The 26,002-nt window shown below is 39.9% G+C and overlaps 1 protein-coding gene across 2 annotated transcripts in view; it reads left to right on the top strand.

Annotated features, from left to right (window-relative positions):
* The window catches only part of srebf1 (sterol regulatory element binding transcription factor 1), a 31,322-nt gene extending 7,002 nt beyond the window's left edge, over positions 1-24,320 (top strand). The window contains exons 3-19 of one of the 2 annotated variants that reach the window (XM_079620620.1): positions 4,725-4,906; positions 5,017-5,163; positions 7,053-7,271; positions 7,457-7,574; positions 9,635-9,789; positions 9,965-10,142; positions 12,760-12,944; positions 13,052-13,313; positions 14,856-15,022; positions 16,776-16,944; positions 17,027-17,135; positions 17,989-18,098; positions 19,048-19,180; positions 19,454-19,619; positions 20,980-21,162; positions 21,681-21,789; positions 22,771-24,320. In XM_079620620.1, the coding sequence (XP_079476746.1) occupies positions 4,725-4,906; positions 5,017-5,163; positions 7,053-7,271; positions 7,457-7,574; positions 9,635-9,789; positions 9,965-10,142; positions 12,760-12,944; positions 13,052-13,313; positions 14,856-15,022; positions 16,776-16,944; positions 17,027-17,135; positions 17,989-18,098; positions 19,048-19,180; positions 19,454-19,619; positions 20,980-21,162; positions 21,681-21,789; positions 22,771-22,988 (2,810 nt within the window). In that variant the 3' untranslated portion in view covers positions 22,989-24,320. The remainder of the gene's footprint in view (positions 1-4,724; positions 4,907-5,016; positions 5,164-7,052; positions 7,272-7,456; positions 7,575-9,634; positions 9,790-9,964; positions 10,143-12,759; positions 12,945-13,051; positions 13,314-14,855; positions 15,023-16,775; positions 16,945-17,026; positions 17,136-17,988; positions 18,099-19,047; positions 19,181-19,453; positions 19,620-20,979; positions 21,163-21,680; positions 21,790-22,770) is intronic. The other variant, XM_079620621.1, reaches the window with a different exon arrangement.
* The last annotated feature ends 1,682 nt before the right edge of the window (positions 24,321-26,002 follow it).

Genomic DNA, 26,002 nt, shown 5'->3' with positions numbered 1-26,002 from the left:
ATGACTGGATTACATCAGTTTTCTACATTGTGAAAATCATAGTTCTTAAAAATGTGAAAAATCTGTCATTCATGTGCAAGAGAGGCGCCTGAGCTACCAGTGAACATAAAGCTTATCTCTCGTGCAATAAGTGTGTCAGTTATCTATTGGCATTTCATCTCAAAGGGTGTAAATCACCGTTAACTGATAAGCTAATTGGTCACACTTTCTGTTACGTGTCTTTAATATGTAACTAAAGCATCTGATAGAATGTGGGGAAAGTGACTCTAATAAGACCATCAAGATGTTTTACGTGTTTTCTTCAACCAGTAGGTCTCTGAATAGTCTTCCAATAAAGTGGGTTTTCAATTGACCGTTCGCAAAGACCCGCCCCCCTTAGTTACTGTCGCTATGTCCGACAAGCTATGCCGCTCTCACGCCACACCATGTTCTCACGCAGTGAAAAATACATCGCAGAGCAGAGAGGACACTGACAACACACTGACAGACAGGACAGACCAGCTTACTTTTCAGTTACTTTTGATATTAAACATATTAAACAAAGTCTCACCTTTCAAATTTGGTCATTTTTTTAAATAAATTTAAACAATAAATACCGTTTTGTGGCTCTTTAATGTGTCGTGACAGATCGCTGTAGAGCATCAGTTAAAGCTGCTCGTGAACCGATCATCTCTTCCTTCTAGTTCATTTATAGCATCAAATAAACATGAATGAACATAAGGAGGAATGTTGTTTTAACCGCGGAAAGGCGTCAGTTTATCAAGTTCAAATCCTCCAATATTAATCTACTGACTCTCCTGACTGCTTTGTCGGACAAAATGGCGGATGGCGAAGTATGATTGGTCAGATCACCTGTCAATCAAACTCCCTGCGAAGGGTCAAATGTCTACTACACTTTTTTATTTTTTCTATTTTATATACTTCACATTTTATAAAAATGTCTCTTTTGGTTCACTGGCCTTGTTTACAAATAACTAAACATCAACACTGGCACCAAATAAAAATGACTTTTAAAAAATAATTTCATTTCTCACCCCAAACCTTTGAATGATAGTATGTTAGGGGTCACTTCCTCTTTTCATAGTTGGTCACTCTCTAGTTGAAAAATAAAAATGTATATTAATATATTGATGAATGAAAAAAAAAAAATGGCTTTTCAAACTGAAATGTAGTTTTTCAGTCTTCAGTTGAACTACACCAGTTTAATACTGGCAGATTCCTATCTAATGAAATATTGATGAACAAAGTTATACTGACACTTTCAAATAAAGTTGATAAACGGTGTAAAAGAAAACGTGTGGGCTTGGCAATCGCGGTTAAATCAGCTTGAGCTAAGCATTTATTCCACTGTTACTCACAGTGATTTCATAGTGTTTAATCCGTTCAGTCATGACATATTGGACTGATCAGATATGTGCTTTTATGAAAGTGTGTGTCTTGACTCATGAAAACTTTCTAAAAGTGTTTTGAGATTATGTAAATGATTACTCACATGTCATTCATGAGTAACGCACATGACAACAGCCACTATTAAAATGCCTCCCCTTTGACCAGTCGCATGATGTCAGCAGATCCCTGCAGGAACCAGTAGCTGTGATTCGGTAGGAAAAGGCGATTTGAGTTCAAGGTGCAGACGGAAGTCACTGTTGTCAGTCCTGGAAACCTAGTGACCTTTTATCCTACTTTGTGTTCATGAGTAAAAAGAAGCCCGGCCCACGTTCTTACCTTGCATATGCTTTTAATCATTGCGTTTCGTTCTGCTTATCGTTGCGAGGTCCACCAGGTCAAAGAGAGAAGACAACATCACACTAGCGTAGATCAAAGTTCAGTCCGGGTGAATTGAGTTATGAATTTCTGTTGTTACAGTAAGTGACCGTCTGCCCTGCCCCCTTACTGTTAATATTACAGAAGCAAGCTTTACAGAGCGTCCGATCGGGAGACACTGGAGGTGTGTGTGTGTGTGTGTGTGTGCACGCTCACTCACTCATAAAGTGTAAAAAAGTGATTAGCTAGAATCAGGAAGGACACAAGGAATTCCAGTACTTAACATACATGATACAGAATGTAACAATTAAAGATATACAAAAATACGGTATATATGTGTACATACCAATACAATTTCTAAATTAAGCTCAATTTAATGTCGTCTTGCGCGTGAACAAACATATTCATACAAAATTATGTTAAAAACAATGCTCCTTGCTGGTAAACATAATCCGTTATGTCTTAAAGGAACGTAAACAGTTTAGAAGGAAAACGCATGTGTAACATTATATTAGATCCGTGCATTCGGTCTTAAAGAGACAGCAGCCTAATAATCCTGCTGCCATCGGTTTTTAATGTTAATCAAACAATAAAGGAAAAATGTAATATCACTCACTGCTCTTGACTGAATAACTTTTGTAACTTTAATAAGGATTCATCTGTGAAGACTATGCAGTTTTATCTTTACATTTGATTACTTTAAAGGGACATTATGTAGGAATTACTCCCATCTAGTGGTGAATTTGTATTTTGCACTCAAACTAATTTTGCTCTCCAGCGCCTCGCTTTTTCAAATGCGCCTTGCATCTACGGTAGGCGATATGTACCAAAAAGCTTTGACAGGATGTCTTCTAATAGCACTTCGTCGAGTTTTCCTTCAGGTGAGCAGGTGTGTTATTTCAAACAAACTGCAACATGACAACAAACAAACGAATGTTACAGTATGAATTACTGACTGTGAAAAACATGAAATATTGTAGTTATGCCCAGGGTGCGATTTGTGAAAAAAACAGAGGGGAAAGGGGGGGGGGGGTGTTTTGAAACATTTTTATTCATAAAAATAAATCATGAGAACATGAACTTCATCACTGCATTTGCAGGAATTGTAAAATCTTTTTTCTTATTAACTGAAGTAGCCTAACGCAATATTTTTACTCTAATAGCTTATCTTTCCCCACACATATGAACTGTGATCATGCAATAACGTTAACTTTACATCGTGATGCTGAGCTACAGTGAAATGATAGAAAAGACATTATCTGTGATAGCAATTCGCCTCATTCGCGCAAACTGGAGTAGAATGAGGCTCGCGTCTACCGCGCCGCGCTAAACCCAGGACCTCTAGACGCACATAAACGCGTCTTTACATTAAAATCACTCGCGCCAGACGCTCAAGAGTGAGTGAGTAATCATTTTAAAATAAAATTGACTTTAATCAAACCACGGATCCGTGATAAGTTTTGTGATCCGTCTCGCCACTATGTAGTAGCACTATGATCACTTTGAGGGGTGCAGTTTCAAGCGCCTCTCACTGCTCTGCACCTGCGTTTCTGCTGGTTTCAGTCACGTCACGTGACTGGCTGGCTCTGAACGAAAACGCGTTGTGGAAATGCGTTGGCTTAGTACTTTTTGTCCCTCTCTGCTATTATAGTTTTGCAAGATGGCGGAACTACATGGAAGCCTTCGTGGACCTACCCGTCCCATGTATATAAAGTTAATAAATTCTACATTTATGAGGATAAGTCAGATAATTGACCGAGGTATTTGTACACCATTGAGGACATATTTATGAATAAAAATATTGATTTTAGATAATAAAATACCTAAAAAGATACTTATTGTCCCTTTAAGTGTCTGTATATGAAAAGGGAATTTTCTCTGGTATCTAAAATTTTGTTTGTTTTTGTGAAAATTGTTTCATGGCCGCTAAAATTTAAGTCACCCTCCATTGGCAGATGTGGCAAAAAGTTAGTTTTAGGCCCTAGACGTACATATGGAGCCAGATCAGCCTACAAAATAATCCATTTACAAAACAAAATTCATAAATGCGCAGCACAATTCACATTTACAAAATCCGATTCGTAAAATTCAGAACACGATTCATAAATTCACAAGTAAAAGCATAAATATTTCCCCAAATGCTCACATAAATATCGTATATTTCAAGTTCTTGAATTAATTTCCATCACACATTTATGAATGGTGTTACATTTTGTAAATGTGCATTTATGAATTTTGTTTTGTAAATGTATTATTTTTTTGAGGCTGATCTGGCTCCATACATGCATGATAAAAGAAAAACTGGCAAACAACAAGAATTGCTAAGACAGGACTGGTCAGTGATGGCGTTTGGTGAAGACTGGTATGAATCTAAATCTCTTCTTGAATGACAGCTTGTTCACATTTCAACAGATTTCAAACAGTGGTAATATTGCCTCAAGTGGCAAAGGGTGGTTATGATTTCTGCTTTAATGATCTTTGTAGTTTTTGAGTTTTAGGGTACGTTTACACGACAACGATGTTCTAAAAGCGGACAAGTTTTCCCTTTGCATTACCCGCGCACAGGCGACGACAACGTCGCCAAAACCATCCTCGTTCTCACGGATCTGTGAAAACGACTAAAAACGTTGTATTATTCGTGCCAGGCCAGTAGTTGGCGACGTCACTTTGTAAAGAAACACTGCGTGCCTTACGCATGTTCATGATGTTCACAAATTCACGTTTTTTTTGGTAGTTTATACTGAGACGATAACGGTTTTGATTTCAAAAACTTGTGCTTTGAAACCCGTTTTCAAAAGTTTCCGTATTCAGTCCCTCCAAAACGCCGCTGTCGTGTAAACGAACGGCCAAAACGCATGAAAAGTTTTCCGTTTTTAGTTGAAAACTGTGTCATGTAAACGGCCCCTTAGTGCGATTTCTTGCCATTTTCTTTCCTCTCATGATCTCATTGGCTCTTGCAGCTGTCACTCAGCAGAGCTCTCCTCAGCCAATCCCGAATCTCCCCGCCTCCCCACAGAATGTTCAACCAATGACCATCCAAGCACAGATGCAGAGCCTCTCGGCTTCACCAATCCTGGCCACCGCCTCCAGCCCACCCCCACAGACAATCTCCCCTCAGGTTCAGCAGGTTCAGCAGGTTCCTGTAAGTGCTTTTATTGACCCACTAATTGCCCACATGCCCAATCATTTACATATCACAGCCAAGCAACCTTGTATTGTGTGTGCTGAGCGTTCTTCGTGTGTGTTTCGCAGGTTTTGCTGCAGCCGCAGTTCATTAAGGCAGACTCTCTCTTGCTCACAACTCTGAAGCCTGATGTGACAATGGTAACAACAGTAGCGTCACCCTGCATCACAACGCTGGCTACATCCACTGCCCCAGTCCAGAGCACCTCACTACAGGTACACACACACACACAGTCCCACACGGCCTGTTCGCAACAGTGCCAGCGTTTCACTAAAAATAGATAGATGTGTGCGAACGCCATTTATAGATGTAATGCCAAATGTACTTAGGAGCATGTGTATGAAAAATAATGATCATTTCAAGAGGGGATGGAAAAATGGGAATCGAGATATGGCCTAACGTGATTATTAAACTTCAAAGTAAAAATGTGGCGCTGTCGTGTGTTCTGCAGAAATTGCGTATGAGCTATTGTTGATGAATTATGGCATTATTGACTTTATGGTGTTCATATTGTAATGTTATCGATGGTTGTAAGAGTGCATAATATGTGACCCTGGATCACAAAACCAGTCACATGTCGCACGGGTATATTTGTGGCAATAGCCGACAATACATTGTATGGGTTAAAATTATCGATTTTTCTTTTATGCCAAAAAGCATTAGGATATTAAGTAAAGATCATGTTCCATGAATTTTCCAGAAATGTCATATATGTATAAAACATTTATTTTTGTGAGTGAATGCAGGACAATCGTGAACATAAATGTTCAGCTTTAAAGGGGATTTTCTCAATGTTTCTATTTTTTTGCACCCTCAGATTCCAGATTTTCAAATAGTTGTATCTCGGCCAAATATTGTCATATCCTAACAAACCACACATCAATGGAAAGCTTATTTATTCAGCTTTCAGGTGATGTATAAATATCAATTTCGAAAAATTGACCCATGTGACTGGTTTTGTGGTCCAGGGTCAAATAGGCTAGTAAATCATAAACATTTCAAATTAATATAATTAGTATAATTAAAAGTACTGCGTTATGCAAAGGTTTTTTATTGGTGTTTTGGTTGAATTAAATGACACGCATAGTTTATTGTGCAATGTAAACAGGAAGGAAAGAATAAGAACATTTTTGAACCAATATTAGCCTATACAATTTATACACTGTCCCGGCCCAAAAAAAACTCCCCGTTTGGATGTTTACAATGTCAAGATTCGTCAGGCTCAAATTGTGAAAGAATGGGTGATGGAAAAAGATTTCCATCAAGAGGTGCATACATTTTTGGTCAGGATCTTGTATTGACAATGCAAGAGTCCAGCACTCTGTAAAGTCTCCTCCAGCACATCCCAAAGACTTTCAATGAAGTCAAGCTCTGGACTCGGAGGAGGCGATTCATGTGTGAAAATGATTCTTCATGCTCCCTCCCAACCATTATCTCACAATTTGAGCCTGATGAATCTTGACCCTGTCATCCTGAGATATGACCATGATGTGTCTTCCTACATTGGAAACGAAAAGCTACACACTCCAGTTAGTGTTAGAAGAACTGTTGGCAAACATATGACATGCTAGAAACATATGAATCGCTGCAATAATGATCCAATCATTGACTCTTAAGCAAAGCATTTGCCTATTTAAATCCAAACGGCAATATTTTTGGCTGGGCAGTGTAGATTTTACTAATATCAGAAAAATTTACATAAAGTTTAATTACATAAGTATTAAATACAATTGGTAGCAGAGAAGTATTGAAATACCTAATGTACATTTTGATTTCTAAATAATTTTGCTTGTAAATGTCTTTCCTTTATCAAGGAAAAACACATTATTTGATAAATATTCATTGCAACCAAATTTTTATTTTATTTTATGCACTTCTAAATTGTTAAACTTGGGAGCACATTAGAAGCCCATTGAAATTTCTCCATAGAAAAGTTTAAAAAATGGCTCGGATTCGCTTCAAATTATTGCTTTGTTCTTTGTGTAAACTGGCCGTCGATCGAATTGTAGTGCTATACATCAATGTTCAAGACATTTGATCTTAAATGTCACATTTCTGAAGACCTCAGTTTTTATTTTGTCGACCTGTACATCTCTCATCTCAGGCGCTGATGAGCGGAGGCACCATCCTGACCACCGTTCCACTGATGGTGGACACTGAGAAACTGCCCATCAATCGCATCGCCATCAGCGGGAAACCGGGCGGCCTGCCATATAAGGGCGAGAAACGCACCGCCCATAACGCCATTGAAAAACGCTACCGCTCCTCAATCAACGACAAGATCATTGAGCTCAAAGACCTGGTGGCTGGGACGGAAGCTAAGGTAGTCTCATTGCCTGAGAAAGTCTGGTTGTTTAGTCGCCAAGGTGGTAGTGACCCTTGAAATTCATCTGAAAACTAACCAGATGGGATGATCTAACTCAACCAGAGTTTCTAGCTCTTATTTGACCTGGAAGATAGTCTTGAGATGTCTTTGCTATCATTCTAAAATTAATATTCTCTCTTAAGCAGCTCAATAAGTCGGCAGTGTTGAGAAAAGCCATCGACCACATTCGCTACCTTCAGCAGTCCAACCAAAAACTAAAGCAGGAGAACATGGCACTCAAGATGTCCATCCAGAAGAACAGTAAGCTCACCTTCAAACATCAACATCAAACATCATTTTAAAGTCAACATGAAATTAAAATGGACCCTTTTTACATTCCTAATACATGTACTTGCTCCAACTCTGAAACGGCACTATTAGCTAATGTTAACATATCCAGAATGTTAAGGATTTAAATTAAGAATATTAATGTTAAGACCTTAAAAACAAGTACACTTTACGGAAATAATGTACGGTAAAAGTGCATACACACGCATGTTAATTGCTGTTAAATGAAAAAGTATTAGTTTAAAACCTATAATTTGACGTCATTAAAGTGCACTTAAAAGGATAGTTCACCCAAAAATTTTAATTCGCCCATGATTTACTCGCCCTCAAGTCATCCTAGGTGTATATGACATTCTTCTTTCAGAGGAATACAATCAGAGTTATATTAAAAAATGTCCTGGCTCTTCCAAGCTTTATAATGGCAGTGAATGATCGTTTCTGTTTTGAAGTCCATAAAAGTGCATCTATCCATGTTTAAAGTGCTCCACACGGCTCTGGGGGGTTAATAAAGGCCTTCTGAAGCGATGCGTTTGTGTAAGAAAAATATCCATATTAATACGTTATAAATAAAAATTCGAGCTTCCGGCCAAACAAACATACGCAGTCTTCTTGCGCCTAAAGTGCAACTTACGCAACTTGTGAAGTCGGAAGTAGTGTAGTGTGTCATGTATCAAATATCAGCAGGACGTTGCGTTACTCGCATAAGTTGCGCTTTACAGTTAAAGGGATGGTTGATTATGATTTCAAATTTTCTAACTTTAGTTAGTGTGTAATGTTGCTGTTTGAGCATAAACAACATCTGCAAAGTTACAACGCTCAAAGTTCAAAGCAAAGGAAGATATTTGCTTTTAAAGAAAAGGACTACAACAAACGGCTGGTAGAGACTACACGACATTCCTCCCGGTTTAGTGACATCAGCAACCCTAAAATGTGCATAAGCCCCGCCCCCAGAACACACAGTCCATGTTGAGGAGAGGAAAAGTTGTTGTATAAGAGTACATTTGTAAGTCAGCTCAAACTTTAGCATCCATCTTTTCACATGCAGTAGAAAATCACTCTGTGTGCATCTCACAACAGTTCCTATACGAGCGATTTATAGATTATCATGACAGAATATCGTAATTTGAAGATAGTTAACTCCACATCAGCAACATAAATTCATCAACTAACCATTCAGAGACGTCCTGTTGCATTCTACATGTTGTCACTTCTTCTTGAGTCTCTCCATCTTTGTCTGACTCCGTTTTAACATTAAAGGCAGAACAGTTTCTGTTATTTTAGTGTGTCTGCGTGAGGTAATAGCAGCTGCTAACACACACACACTAGCTCTTGAAACCCCGCCCTCTGCAGCAGCTCATTTGAATTTAAAGGGCCAGGCACAAAATGGTGCGTTTTTGCAAACCCTCAAAAAGTGACAACTTTAACATGCTATATAAACATATCTGTGGTGTATTTTGAGCTAAAACTTCACACACACACACTCTGGGGACATCAGAGATTTATTTTACATCTTGTGAAAAGGGCATTTTACCACCCCTTTAAGTCAAATCTGTATGTTCGTTTGGCCGGAAGCTAGTAATTTGACTTTACAAAGTTTTAAATATGGATATTTTTCTTTCACAAACGCATCGCTTCGCTTCAGAAGGGCTTTATTAACCCCCCGGAGCCGTGAGGAGCACTTTTATCATGAATAGATGCACTTTTATGGACTTCAAAACAGAAACGATCATTCACTGCCATTATAAAGCTGGGAAGAGCCAGGACATGTTTTAATATAACTCTGATTGTATTCCTCTGAAAGAAGAATGTCATATACAGGGTGGACTTGAGGGTGAATAAATCATGGGCTAAGTTTAACTTTTTGGGTGAACTATCCCTTTAAGTGTGTTAAGAAACTGTCATAAAAGTGTACTTTTACTCGTTTAAAAAAAAAATCATATACTTTAAGATTTGAAGTACCCTTAAAGTGCACTTCTTTTTCACAAGGGGGGGTGTGGGTGTCTTTGCATTGACCTGTCTCTTTGCCTCCTCAGAGTCTCTAAAGGACCTTGTGACCATGGAGGTGGACGTGAAACCAGAAATCCCCACCCCTCCAGCGTCAGATATCGGCTCGCCTCAGTCCAGCGGCACCTACTCGCACCACGGCAGCGACTCTGAGCCGGACAGCCCAATGGTGGAAGACAGCAAGGTAGCAGAAACTCTGATGATCCTCTTCTCCTGTCATGCCTTTAATGAATTGGCTTTGGTCACGAAGCAATTGAATGTGTTAGCGTGTAGTGGCTAATTAATTTGCTTGTGGTCAAGAACCGGGAAGAATAAGCGTATCACGGTTTAACACCATCATGTCCTACTCTCTCGTGTAGCCTGTGGTGGAGAGGGCTGGAGGGATGCTGGATCGCTCTCGTATGGCTCTGTGCGCCTTCACCATGCTCTTCCTGTCCTTCAACCCGTTGGCATCTCTGCTGTGTGGCGGCTGGAGTAGCTCTGGGGCGTCTGTCTCAGGACACACGGGAAGGAGTATGCTGGCAATGCAGGAAGCAGGTATACTCAAAACCTTTAAGATCCCGATATACTCACAGAGTGCTTTTTCAGTCTTCGCTTGGGGATAAAAGTAGTTGAAATACCGATATACTGTTAGCGAACATCCCAATGCTGTTGAGATGAATATGTAAATATGCGCTTCACGCTTTCTTCTCAATAACAAAATGAACACAACAAAAATGACAGCGGTGAAAAAACATCTGACACATCACGTTTATTTATACAGCACGTTATACAATAGATTGCTTTCAACCAAGCAGCTTTACATTATTAAACATTAAATACCGTGTCACTTTCAGCTAGAGTTAGCTTCAATTTCTACTATAAAGCTGCTGTCCAGTGTTTGTTTTTTACTCGCATCTGACCTCGATGGACTGAACGGAAGAAATTAACTGGAGAAAATGTCCTCGTTAAAGAAGGCGGGGCCTCAGAGTCACACTATTATGCGATCGCCACAGAGTTTGAATGCGTTTGGCAAGCTGTTTCGAACTCCAAATGAACTTCGTTTTGGCCTGATTTTGTTGTTGTTCTTTGGGTATTCTGAACATTGTGTGTCTCTCATGAGCTAAAGGCCCTGATATACAATCTACCCCAGACAGCAACATGGTGTCGGCCCAGATATGGCTCACATCTGGTACACGTGGATTCCACACGGCCCGGATGTGGGCCGACACTGTGTTGCTGTCTCTCTGACATGTGGACAATCCGATTGTTGGAGAGGCTGTTAGGTTCTGATTAGGTAATGAATGAGTAAACCCTTCTGGGTGCCGGGCAGAGCACAAATAATGAGCAGACACAGGTCATCAGATTAAGGCCCTGTTTACACGAGAACGCTCGCGGGTGAAAACGTAAAACTATTTTATCGGATGTGCCTTTCGTTTAGACGGCGACAACGTTTTTGGGGCTTAAAAACGCAAAAAAGTGAAACCACCCTCCAGAGTGGAAATATTAAAAACGCTCCACCGTCGCGTTCCCGTCTAAAGGGTAAAAACGCAAAAAGTCTGCTAGACAGTGAAGGCACCGATCTGCTCACGGTGGCTCTCGTCGCGTACGCGTTTACGTCACAGGCATGCGCCAGTAGAGGAAAATAACAAAACATTATCAAACTAAAATATAGTATTAATTTCATTGACAAAAAAAAAATCTGTCATTTTTGAGCGACACGCGAAGAGCACCGAGGGTTGAAAGCAGCAGCTTTACCGTATTAAACATGAAAAACTGTGTCAGCGTCTCTTTCACTTTCAGTGCTCCACATTGCCACCTAGCCGCCTGGAGTGCACACTACATTGAACTTCACACACTTTTGCTTCACCATATGCACGCAGATTTCCCCCCCATAACGCTCGTCTAAACACAGAATAAAAAGTGATAACGCAACGCCACTTTTGCGTTTTCTCTTCAGAACGTTTCCGTGTAAACATAAGCCTAACTGTGTATTGGAGGTAGATGGATGGACCACAGAAGTATATTCAATGATGTACATAGTCTGGAAAATAAGTACAATAAAGATAATGAATAAACTATATATATATATATATATATATATATATATATATATATAATGTATGTATATAATAAGCATGCAGGGTTAATAATGAAAAATAACTATTCTTAATTCCCATCATTGACATTTCTCTACTCAACATCCAGTTAAATAAACAGAAATGAGGTATTCCACAGGAAAATACACGCTGTAAGTGACCATTTGTCATCAATAACATACAGTGCCCATATATGGATAACCTCATGGCTCATATGAAGAGCATTCGAACAAACATGACGATAATCACTCGTCTGGTATTATAACATCTTAACAGACCAACATCACATCATTAATAACCCATAACACTGATCTGCAGCTTAATAAAGAATGAATAATCACGCTTTAAATAATATTACCGATCTGAATAACACAGAACGATCTCTACGGGACATGTCCGGGCATGCACGTATATGTCACAGACGCATAACTCTGTTCAGATCATATTTAACACAACTATAATCAAATTGGCTTACTTTGGAGGTCAGTGACTAACAACATGACATCTGCAGCATTCACGAGAACAAACATGAATCAACAACTTTACAGCTGACAGCTCGCACAGATCACTCAGACACAGCAGATAGCGGCAGTTCAACTGCACACACTGCTCACTAACGGCTAGGGCTGTAACGATTAATCGCGATTAATCAAAATTCAAAATAAAAGTTTGTGTTTACATAATAAATGTGTGTGTATTGTGTATAATTATTTTGTATATATAAATACACACACATGCATGTATATATTTAATAAAAATGTGTTATTTATATATAAAATAGTTATATTTATATATAATATAAATCATATAAAAATATATATGCAGTATATAAATGCAAATATTTCTCAAATATATACATGCATGTGTATGTATTTATATATACAAAATAATTATACACAATACACACACATATATTATGTAAACACAAACTTTTATTTTGAATTTTGATTAATCGCGATTAATCGCGATTAATCGTTACAGCCCTACTAACGGCATATCACCATGACTACGGTTTCATAATAAAAGTCCCTACTGAATGAGCCTTTAATACACCGATCTTGTTTTGATATGTGTAGCCGATTCTTGGGGCTGGATGGATTGGATGTTGCCCACTCTTATGGTGTGGCTGCTTAACGGTGTTCTGGTCGCTGGAGTTTTGATCCGACTGCTCGTGTACGGAGAACCTGTGACCAGACCTCACTCCGAATCATCCGTCCTCTTCTGGAGACACCGCAAGCAGGCCGATCTGGATCTAGCCAGGGTATAAAACACTCTCTCGCACGTATCCATGTTTGATCCGGGAGTCCAAGTTCACCAGATCCCTTTCTACGCCTCTGTTTCTATAATGCTCTTTACGTATTTCTGCAGGGAGACTTTGCTCAGGCCTCTCAGAACCTCTGGACGTGCCTCAAAGCTCTTGGTCGACCTCTGCCCACGTCTCAGCTGGACCTGACCTGTGCTGTGCTGTGGTCCGCCCTGCGTCTGTGTCTGCAGAGACTGTGGGTGGGCCGCTGGCTAGCCAGCCGCGCCGGAGCCCTTCGCTCCAACCGCCCCCTTCAGGAAGACGCCCGCAAGAGCTGCCGTGATGCCGCCTTGGTCTACCACCGTCTACACCAACTCCACATGACCGGTGAGTCGCTTTAGCACATAGAGGAATCGGGTAACCTTGTGGAGAGCAACTGTTAGGGCAATTTCACACAGAACGCATTTTTCCATTCCACTGTGCTACTTTTCCATTGTTTTTCAATGTAAACTCGCTAGAGGAACGTGTTTGACTGTTGTGTTTGCTTGTCGTGTCTTTTGCAGCATCTTGTATCATTCTAAAAACGTGGTGCTCGAGTTAAAATAAGGTCAACTTTTTAAAAAACGCATCTCTAGACCTTGCTTTTTTCGCTTCACTGACCTGCATCTCACGTTTTTAACCACAAAAACAAGTTCTGTGTGCCCTTGAGCCGCCGTTTTATTATCTCTGACATTTGCGCACGGTTGTCGCATTTGGCCTCTTAGTGGTCGTCGCACAGGACTTTTAAATTGTTCATAAAGCAGCCGTCACCCTCCGCTAATTCACCATGGTAAAATGTCCGAATAATGAATATATCCACACAAAACGAGCGACTGCCAATACGTTTGAAAGGAAAGCATATTAGGTTTTTTGGGGGGCTAATCAATGCCAATGATAATTTAAAGGGATAGTTCACTTTAAAATGCAAATTCTGTCATCATATACTCACCCTCAAGTTGTTTCAAACCTGTATGCATTTCTTTCTTCTGCTGAACACAAAGGAAGATATTTTGAAGAATGTCAGTCACCAGACAGTTAACTGGTCCCATTGACTTCCATAGTTTTTTTTTTTCCTGCTATGGAAGTCAACGGGACCTGGTAACTGTTTTGTTACTGACATTTTTCAAAATATCTTCCTTTGTGTTCATCAGAAGAAAGAAACTCATACAGGTTTGAAACAACTTGAGGGTGAGTATATGATGACAGAATTTTCATTTTAAAGTGAACTATCCCTTTAACAATTATGAAAATCTTTTCTGACATAATTATTCTTTATTGCCAATTTGACAGAAATTGGTTTTAACGAAGACAAAGCCCATGCATGACATGCGGGTGGAAAGATAAAAGATACTGTGAAAACCAATTAAGAATTAAATCCCAAGACTTATTTTGTTCGCTTGTTTTAGTTAAATCATGGCCAAGTTGTGCGGTTTCATTCCCTCGTTTTAATGGTTGAATTGTGGTCATGGTCTAGTCTTATACAGTTCAAATGTTTTAACACGACCGAACAGTGTTGTTTTATTATCATTGAGATGCTGTTAGAGTTTTTATTGATATTTTGAATACATTTTTATGTACACTTTATTTTGATGGTCCACTTTAGACATTCTACTAACTATAAGTAACTATTATTCGAGCCTGTAGTAGGTTGTTAGGTTAGGGTTTATAGAATAAGTTGACATGTAGTTGCAAAATTACTTGTAGTGTCTAAATCGGACCATCGTTTTAATTCGATTTAAAATTCCACATACGCATTTGATCGCAAATCCGTAACTACTCTCCACTGTAAATCAATGACTTCTGTTCTGTCGTTTGTTGTTTGTCAAGCGTGTGTTGACAGTCTTCTAGCCATTAATCATATTTGCTCCTGATGTTGATCTGTGTGTGCAGGCAAGCTCGGAGGAAGCCACCTCTCTGCCATCCACATGGCTCTGAGCGCTCTTAACCTGGCCGAGTGTGCAGGAGACTGTCTCCCTGTCGCCACACTGGCAGAAATCTGTGTGTCTGCAGCCCTACGGATTAAAAGCAGTCTACCCCGCCTGATTCACTTCACTACTGTTAGTACACACACATTCGTCACACTCACAGGCCCTGCTCCAATATCTAGTGAGCTGCGAATCTTGACCAAGACAGAACCTCAAAAGTTTTTTGTTTTTGTGTGTGTGTACGCTAGCATAGCATGCGCATACCCTAGACGTGCAACATGACTTTTCTAGACGCGCACATACTCTGTATATTCGCAACTTAAATGAGTACAAAGGCATTTTTTAGCCTTCGTAACTTCTGGATAGAAATTGCGCAGACAGTGGACAAGATTGAAACTTTCTAGTATGCATGTGTCGAGAAAAAAACAACATAATTATGATATAAAAAGTCAAAATTATGACACAAAATTTTGAAAATTATGACATGCTAGGTCATAATTGTGAAATATCAAGTCATGATAGTGAGATAAAAACTCAAAACTATGACATTCTAATTCATAATTTACTTAAAGGACAATTCCGGTGAAAGATGAACCTAAGGGTTAATAACACATGGTTACCGAGTCGATCGTTCTCTGGGATGCGTTTCCATGATAATTGAATGTAAAGAGATTTATCTCTAAAAACTGATTAGCTAATAACGCTAGTATATGGGGCATCGAATATGAGTAAAAAGAAATCGCTAGTTAATACACTAACAAGGCTCAAAATATCCTCACACTAACACGGTAGAATAATGAGGGTCCCTACATGCAAACCGAAGCATTGAGAACTGTGTAAGTGTACAGACAGTTTAATTAGAAGATACTTTATAAAGACAGTACATTACGCGTATACAGGCAGGAGCCATCTTGGAAAACAGTCTCGACTAGTCGAGCCACGAACGACTTGCAAAGATCTCAATGCTTCGGTTTGCATGTAGGGACCCTCATTATGCTACCGTGTTAGTGTGAGGCTATTTTGAGCCTTGTTAGTGGTATTAACTAGCGATTTACTTTTACCTATTCTATGCCCCATATACTAGCGTTATTAGCCAATCAGTTTTTAGAAAAAAAAACTCTTTACATTCGATTATCATGAAAACGCATCCCAGTGAACGATCGACTCGGTAACCATGTGTTATTAACCCCTAGGTTTATTTTTCACTAGGAATTGTTATTATTTTGACTTTTCATATGCATGTCAATTTTGAATTGATGTCGTAATTATGACTTGGTATATCATAATTTCTTCTAATAAACTTTTTGTCTCATATGACTTGAAATGATGTGTCTGAAATTGGCTTCAATAGAATACGTTAAGCTGTATTACAGAAATGTCTGAATTCTTTAATGTCCTAAGTGAAATTAGCATGGCTACTAAATGGATTTTGCGTTGGGATGTTTCTGTTATACAGCCCCAGAGCAGCTTGCCATTAGCATGTTGCTAAGCTAACAGTGTGATGCTCTAAACAAGCATAAAACTGCACATCACGCATACACTTACCCAATATGCACTGGGTAAAATGGTCCATTTGAAACTTGATTGTTGTAATTTTATCAGTAGTTTCCAGGATTTAATTAATTATATTCAGACTTCGGATTTATTTGAGCTTGAATTTGATGCCAAGATGCTAGCAATGCTACCAGACTTGGCAACGTCAGTGTCCGTGTGGCGCTTAAAATGCTGCCTTCATAGAAAGCTCACTAGGTTTTGGAACGGCGTCAGTCTCTTTTCATCCAGTGCCGTTTTGTTCGTTTCCTCTTGTTTTGATGATGTGTCCATATTTCGTTTCTGTGCTGCATATGGTAAGCGGAGATATGATGTTTCTTTTCATGTTCTGCAGCGAGTGTTCTTAAGCAGCGCTCGGCAGGCCTGTCTCTCGCCCAGCGGCAGCGTCCCTCCTGCCATGCAGTGGTTGTGTCATCCTCTGGGTCATCGTTTCTTTGTGGACGAGGACTGGTCCATTCGCAGCACCCCTAAAGAGAGCATCTACAGCCAGGCAGGAAACTCAGGTCAGCACTGAACCCAGAAAACCAGGCTTTAATGTGCTCGTGATAATGATTCCCCAGTCTCACCCTTGCGTTTTGTCTGCAGTCGACCCGCTGGCTCAGGTGACCCAGGCGTTTCGGGAGCATCTGTTGGAAAAGGCCCTCTACTGTGTGGCACAGCCTCAAGGCGACAAGACCCTCGCTGATGGGGACGGGTGGGTGTCATTCTCAGCGCTAGTTTGCTCGAATCTCTATAGGAAACAGAGCTACACTGGTTTCTAGAAGAGATGTCTATCTTTTCTATTGTGCCGTTATAATACTGATGATGTCTGCTTTCACTTAAAGGGACAGTTCACCTAAAAATGAAAATTAGCCCATGATTTACCCACCCTGAAGCCATCCTAGGTGTATATGACATTCTTCTTTCAGACGAATACAATCGGAGTTATTATTAAAAAAAAATGTCCTGTCTCCTCTCCTCCAAGCTTTATATATCCAAGTTTATGGCTGGAGAAAATTTGAAGCCCAAAAAAGTGCATCCATCCATTATAAGAAATACCCATATGGCCCCAGGCGGTTAATAAAGGCCTTCTGAAGTGAAGCCATGCATTTGTGTAAGAAAAATATCCATATTTAAAACTTTATAAACTATAATCACTAGCTTTCCGCATCGGTTTACGGTGGAAGACGAACCCCTGACCCGACGCACAGCGCAATGACGGATTTTGGTCGATCGGATCACAAGTGGATGACGTTATATCGTAAACGGGGTCTAAAACGTTTAGAGCTTGTCCAAAATTACACTATATTTTACACTATATTCTATAATTATTATGGAAAATAGCTAAATCTTCAATTGAAATGTTAAATCATAATGTAGACTTTGGTTAATTTATGGAAAACAAGATTTTCTTGCAATTTTTTTTTTTCAAAATGTTTGTTTAACTGGCAGCATTGGTTGCTAAATATAACAAAGTTGAGGATTTGGTTACACTTTTAAATCCGTGTTATCACTTTATCTTGTGGTTTGAGTGTGAATTTGAGTTGTGTGTGTGTTTGTCTGGACAGGGAATACGCGGACGCTCTGGAATACCTGCAGTTACTCACCAGCGCGTCAGACGCAGCAGGAGCCACAACACAGTCCTTCGCCATCGGATCAAACATGGCCACCGTCACAGGTACCATCACCTTAGATTGCATTCACTTCTGCTCTGCCCCCCCGAGCTGCTGTTTTGAGGACTCCTGGATCATGTTCTCAATAGCCCCTTTCACACAGCAATCCCAGTAAATTACCGTAAAATGACCAGATTGACTTAACCGGTAAATACACACATATGCTGTTCACACAAGCAACGGCGCTCTGGCTTTTTAGAGACCCTTTACACATCGGCACCAAAATACCAGTAATTTCTGTGATTGCACATGTTACAAAAAATGACACATTGTAGCTTTAACAACAATGTATTTTAAGTTGATTCTTAGCAAAAACCACTTTGTTCTTTCAAAATGATATGTGCTTATTAATGTATAATTACTTCTACCAACTAATCAAGTATTATCGTAAGCGTAGAATCTGCCATTTATAATACACACGGGTGAGCTGCTCGAATGGTGGAAGCCATGTTGCGCCTCCATCTTGAAAATACATTAGCCAAAGAGGGACAGCTAGCATACTGCTCCCAATAAGTGACAAAATAACACTAACATTTTCCTATTTACATGTTGTGATTTGTATTTACACACTGTGACTATAAAAATCTCAACATGTTAATAGGAAAATGTTGGCGTTATTTTGACACTTATTGGGAGCAGTATGCTAGCTGGAGCCATTTACCTCCAGTCTTTGTGCTAAGCTAGGCTAGCGGTGGGTGCGTCAGACAGAGTTACGGCACGCGCGGAGATGAAAAGGATATGTATGGACTTATCTAACTCTGGGGGATACGGTGAATAAGCGAAAGTCCCAAAAAGTTGGCGTGTTCCTTGAACAAAAAGCGGTAATGCAAATATATGTTAAGGTCATCACATTTCATATCTCCCAGCATTCATCTCAGCATGTTTCCATTGAAGCACATGTTAGTCAGTCACTTTGTGTATGTGTGATCTCACCGTCGTGTCTTTGACCTCCAGGCTGTGACCCTCACTCCAAATGGTGGTCGTCTGTGGCCGTGGTGGTGATTAACTGGCTCCAGGGCGATGACGTGGCGGCGGAGAGATTGTACCCGGCGGTGGAACACTTGCCCCTCAGCCTTCAGGCCGCTGAGTGAGTGACATTTGACACACAACCTAATGCCACTCTCAGGTTTTTACTTCCAAAAATATCATTACCACAAGTAAACAAAGATGAAATTGGTTGAGAAGAGTTATCAGTTCCCCATCAGAGTGGTTTTCCTGGCGAATCAGCGTTTTGTTGATACAGCCGCGCTTATCTTTCCACCGGCCGTCCGGGAACAACGCTTCATTTGATGTGCGCTTTGTGTGGGTTTATTTCTTTTATAGCTCGGCCTGTGCTAAACTCTTCCTGTTTGTGTTGCAGGAGTCCGCTGCCCAAAGCCTGCCTCAACACTTTTAAAGCGGTGCGCTCCCTGCTGGCCAAACCTGGGAGCTACCAGCTCAGCCTCAGCCACTGCGAGAAAGCCAGCGGCCTGTTCAGAGACAGCCTGAACCTCGGCCCACACTGCACCAGCAGCACTCTAGACAAGGTAATGGCTCACTTCGGGTGCGAGGCGTTTAGATTCACATTGCCGGTTTGCGGTGTGTGTGTGTTTTGTCTTGGACAGGGCTGTAGTGCATTGTAGTTGCATTGCATGTGCCTCAACTGTGCAATGTTCCTGCAGTGCAATACAGAGCTGCGCCGCAGTGCCTCTCCTGAACACACACACAGCACGTTTATAAATGCACAGGTTTAAACGACTGGTCTCAGGATGATGTGTGAAGTCCGTTCTCCTCAAGGTCACACAGGTGTTGTGGTAGGAGTTCCTCATATTGTCTACGGACATGTTCAAATGATGCTTGACAACCACAAACCAGTGTTGTTTTGATAGTATTTATTTCGATTTTGAATGTAGCTATTATTATTTTTTGTTTTAATTTTAATTTTAGTTCTGTTTTAATAATTTGATGTGCTTTTTGTCTTTTTTTTTTATTCGTTTTTATTTTTCTATTTAGCTTTAGCTTGTTTTTAAGTTTCAGTTTGTTTGCATGATTTTAGAACTTCAACGTATTTCAGTTAGTCTACCATTTCCAATTTTAATTTTTCCATCTAATATTTGTATTTTAATTCCAGCTTTATTTCAGTTAACACAACCATTTCTTAAGGTTTTAGTGAACAATAACAACACTAGCACAATGTGTCACAATGCTTTTTGTCTTCGTTTTGAACAGTATCTGTGGTTTTGTCATTTGAACCCTTTAACAAACTTTTTTTGTCAAGTGTTTTGGTTTAAAAGTGTGTTTGTGCTGTCTTTCTACATTTTAATAACAGTAATAACTAGATTACTTTTTTCACGTCAAACTTTGTTTACATGATAAAGCCTGACCAGACACTATGAATGGATAGATGGATGGATAGATGGACAGAGATAGATGGACAGATGGATATAGATAGATAGATGGATGGATGGATGGACAGACAGACAGATAGATGGACGGACAGACAGACAGATAGATGGACAGACAGACAGATAGATAGACAGACAGACAAATAGATGGACAGACAGACAGATAGATGGACAGACAGATACCACTTCGTTAGTATAATTTAACGTTTCTAGCATTAGTTAGCACATTGCTAGCATGTTTTAACCTAATTTTAATGGTTTTAACATGCTAAAATATAGTTTAACAACATTAAAATGTTCTTTATTTGAGCTTGTTTTTGCTGTCACACACACACACACACACACACACACACACACACACACACACATACACAGACACAGACACACAGACACACACACACACACACACAGATGGTATTTGAGCTCTCGAAGACACATATCCTTAGGCTTTCCTCTGGAATGAAGCAGCGTGTGTGATGTGCTGTCCATGTGTGTGTTGTAGCTGGTGCAGTTGCTGCTGTGCGATCTGCTGTTGGTGACGCGCACTAGCGTGTGGCGGGAGCAGCAGGTGGTGTCCCAGCAGAGCTGTCCGACGGCCGCCTCACCTGTGGAGCTGCAGGGCTTCCAGCAGGACCTCAGCTCCCTCCGCAAGCTCGCTCAGAGCTTCAGACCGGCCATGCGCAGGGTGAGCCCGAGTCCACCACACACACACGCACACACGCTCATACTCGTGTCTCCAGTTCATTGAACTAACTAATCCTCTTCTTGTCCTGTTTCAGGCAGTACGACCAAAATATTAGATGACCATCAAACGCTACATACCATGTTTTCACCCGTCCTCTAGCTCGGATAATTAATTATTATAATAAAACATATCTTTCTTATACAGACTCACCTGCTTAAATTAGCTTCCAAAAAAAGCTTGCACAATAACGGTGCACACTTGTTCAGTAAGGAAGTACAGATCTGGATCTTGCATACTAGGTTTAACTGTCGTTCATTTGATTCCCTGTGTAACTCAATGTCTCTCTCTCTCTCTCTCTCTCTCTCTCTCTCTCTCTCTCTCTCTCTCTCTCTCTCTCTCTCTCTCTCTCTCTCTCTCTCTCTCTCTCTCTCTCTCTCTCTCTCTCTCTCTCTCTCTCTCTCTCTCTCTCTCTCTCTCTCTCTCTCTCTCTCTCTCTCTCTCTCTCGCTCTCTCTGCAGTTGTTCCTGCATGAAGCCACAGCTCGGCTGATGGCGGGCGCCAGTCCAACGCGCACACACCAGCTCTTGGACCGCAGTCTGCGCCGCCGCACGCCTGGAAGCAGAACAGGTGATTGCTGTTCACTGAGCCTGACAAATTTGTGTGTATAATATATTATGTATAAATATATATACAGTATATACATGCAAATATTTATTATATATATATACGTGTGTGTTTTTATATATAAAAAATTATTATACACCGTACAAAACGTATATTATGTAAACACAAACTTTTATTTTGGATGCGATTAATCGTTGCCCAGCACTAATATATATATATATATGCATGTACCGGTATGTATCTCACACACACACACTAATATATATATATGTACCGGTATGTATGTCTCACACACACACACACACACACACACACACACACACACACACACACACACACACACACACACACACACACACACACACACAAATATATATATATTTGTACCGGGATGTATGTCACACACACACACACACACACACACACACACACACACACACACACACACACACACACACACACACACACACACTAATATATATATATATATATGTATGTACCGGCATGTATGTCACACACACACACACACACACACACACACACACATATATATATATATATATATTAGTATTTCAAACAAACAATTCTTCTCTGATGTAAACAATTGTATTTTTAACAAAGACATTTTAAATGGAAAAGGTTATATATATATATATTTATATTTAGAGAGAGAGAGAGATATTAGTAAAAACAGTTTTCAACAGTTTTTATGAATTTATATAATGTATAATCATATCATGTATATTTTCTATGATATTTTATTTTTTCAGTTTTAAAAAAAATTGGTAAAAAAAATGCATGGGTCACAAAAGTATTAATTGATGGTTTAATTTGAACCACTTTATTCAATAAATTTTTTTTTTAAAATCATGTATTGTATTGCAGTTACTAATAAAGTCATCAGCCATTAGGCAAGTAACTCCATTGAGTGTTAGTTTTGCACCCTGCTTACGTTTAGTGTGTGTGTGTGTGTGTGTGTCACAGAGTGTGAGACTCATCCAGGCCAGCGTGAGCAGGCCGAGGCCGTGATGCTGGCGTGCCGTTACCTGCCCCCCTCCTTCCTGTCCGCCCCGGGCCAGAGGGTGGGCATGCTGGTCGACGCCGCCCGCACACTGGAGAAACTGGGCGACAAGCGCACCCTCCACGACTGCCAACAGATGATCATCAAACTCGGCAGCGGGACGACCGTCACGTCCACCTAGCCGACTGCGCACCGACACACAAGAGCACTTTTACCCCAACATCTCTCCGCTGAGAATCAACACGCTCTTCACTTCAGGCCTCAGTCAATGACATCCGGGAACGCAAAGACGTTTTTTTTTGTTTTTGTTTCTCCCCCAACAGTTCACGACTGCATATCCCATAAGATGCACGGGACCCAGTTCTTGACATTTTTGATATGAAATCAGTTATTTAACTTATTTATACGCCCCACGCAAAGATCGAACGGATGGTATTTTTATTATTCCGTTTTACTTCGTGAAACGATGCACTGTGAGTGCTGACTTTGGCCACTAGATGGTGTTTTGGTGGGGTGAGCTGGACGCCGGTCCGGTGGGTGCTTGAATTGGACATGTATTGTAGAGCTTTGCTTTACCGTTAGCACCTTTTGAGAGAAACGAGCATTACGATAGAGGGGGGGGGGAATAAAGTGCTTCTCAACCACGAGTTGAATAAAGTAGTTCCTACTTGCCTGTTCTCGTCTGGGAGGAATTCTGCATATTGATTAGAGAAAATTAAGGCTTTATAAAAGTTCTTTCTTTGTATATATTTTAACGGAGTGTATTTATGATTCGTCTGACGCTGTAGGTGAGCAGTGTTTGAAGCTCGATTTTTGTCGTGCTGCTGAAACTGAACCGGTTTGAATGATTCGAAGAAAAAGTATGTTCACTGGATTTGTGTCCATTTGCACTTTTTAGTGAGTGGGCTGCACAGTCGCATACAGACGAAAAGAGCCATCGGATCCACTGTTTAATTTGTGTTTCCAGCCAGTGTGGTTGCAAGTCTTCCATTTGGAGTCGGTATCCAAATAATTTCATCTGCATCGGATGTCGTTGAAGAATTGATCATAAAGCAAAAGACATCAGCGTTAACGTCTTTTATCCAAAGAGAAGATGTGATGCCTGCAGCTCTTGTTAGGGAGAGAAGAACCATATTTATATTTCATTTCTAGCCACCGCTATGATTACTAGACACGTTTTATATGCGCAGTAACCGTGAGATTTGCAATTGACATTCATTACTTGTACGCTAACTTTTCTGTAGTGCTTGTGATCAAGTCTCAAAGATGAAATGTGTTTAAACTTGCAGATATAGTATATCCTATATTGTCTTCTATTTGATTTATTCTTAAGATTGTAAATAAAAGTCTTTTGTAATGAAATATTGAGGACTCCTGATGTTATGGGCAAAACATGATTACCATAGAATATATATATATATATTTTTTTTTGTGGAGGACATTTTTAATGGTATATCAATATCAAATAAATGCAGTTCTTTTGAACTTTCTATTAAAAAAAGCATGGTTTCCAACATTGATAATAATCAGAAATGTCTTGAGCATTAAATCATCATATTGAAATGATTTCTGAAGGATCATGTGACTCTGAAGACTGGAGTGATGATGCTGAGAATTCAGCTTTGATCACAGGAATAAATTACGTTTTAAAGTATATCCAAATAGGAAACAGTTATTTTAAACTGTAGTAATATTTCACAATATCACCGTATTTTGGATCAAATAAATGCAGCCTTGGTGAACACAAGACTTTAATTAAAAAGTCTTGCCGACCCCAAGCTTTTGAACAGTAGTGTAATTCCAGTTATAGTTCTGCATAAAAATAGTTCCAAAATTAGGATAATTTTGTGAATTAAAACCTCTGTTGAATAACATTTAGACGAGCCAGTTTCCTAATAAAGGTGAATTTTAACCGAAAGCTTAAACTGTGTTCCCAAGACGGGTGTTTTATATATATTTATATATAAGTAACGGTGAAAATGTTTTATGCTATGCGTGTGCAGAAATTAAATATTTCTTTTTTTTTTAAATTTATTAAGAGTAAACCGTGTTGGTTTTTATATGCATGGCAACTTTTTAACATTCTTTTGATAGTCTAGAAAATATATAAATAATGAAGTGCTTTTTTATTAACTTAATTTACTTTTTTTTTTTATATAAACAAGATATTAACCGAAAATTAGTAGCCTATATGACCGATGTAAAGGTAGGCTACAGTATGTAGGGGCCTAACTGTTGATTTTTACATTTAAAAAAAGAAAAACAGAGTAGATGTCTTACCAGTCCTTCATTCAAAAGGTATATTACCCTGCTTCACAATGGTAAGCCTATTATAATTTTTTTTTTTTTTTTTTTTAGGACCTAGCCTATAGCTTGATGTTTTTCGCGGGAAATTACGTAGGCTACATTCCAGGAGGAGAGTTTACTGGCACATTTTTTTTTTTTTTTTTTAAAGTAATTATTGCAACAGAGAAAACCCAGAATCAACATTGGCTCGGCTTTCCAGAGATGTAGAGAAGGGGTTTGAAATGTTATAAAAGCGATGCAGATATGGCGTTTTTATTACTCAACAGGTGAGTAAAGCCCCTTTCACACAGAGATTCCGGAAAATACACGGATAAAGTGACCCGGGATTTGACCCGGGTTCGTTTGAAAATGGTTCATTCACACTGCCAGTGATTTGCCGGAATCAGAGAGCGCGTTCACACACAACCCGGGTATGTCCCGGATAGACGCGTGACGTTATGATGTGACGTATAAGGTGGCGAACGATCTCAGCTTCGGCGCGGATTGCAAGGAGCTCTCGGGTCTCTGCTTCAGTCCAGTTTGCAGACATATTTTCGTTCTTTCTTGTATCGATGACGAACACAAACTTTCTTCTAACAGAGTAACACGATAACTACGTCATTGCGAAGGCTCGTGCATCATCACTACGACACACCCCTTACGGCATTTGTCCTGGCTTTTGTTCACACAGCGCGCGTTCCGGGTCTGAACACGGCAATGTTACTAGGTCCCCAACCCGGCATCGATCCCGGCATTAAACCCGGGTCGTGTTTGCGTTCACACAGAAGGCGTTCCGGCAATTTGCCGGCAATTTGCCGGGTTCAAAGTGCTGTGTGAATGGGGCTTAAGGTAGCCGATTTTATTGAACAGATAAAGTGCCATAATTAGCTCTCTGACAGAGTTCATTGT

The sequence above is a fragment of the Phoxinus phoxinus genome (genome assembly GCF_949152265.1).
Source record: "Phoxinus phoxinus genome assembly, chromosome: 1".
NCBI lineage: Eukaryota > Metazoa > Chordata > Actinopteri > Cypriniformes > Leuciscidae > Phoxinus > Phoxinus phoxinus.
The sequence above is the reverse complement of the archived record's forward strand: the minus strand, read 5'-3'. Positions and strand labels throughout refer to the sequence as shown.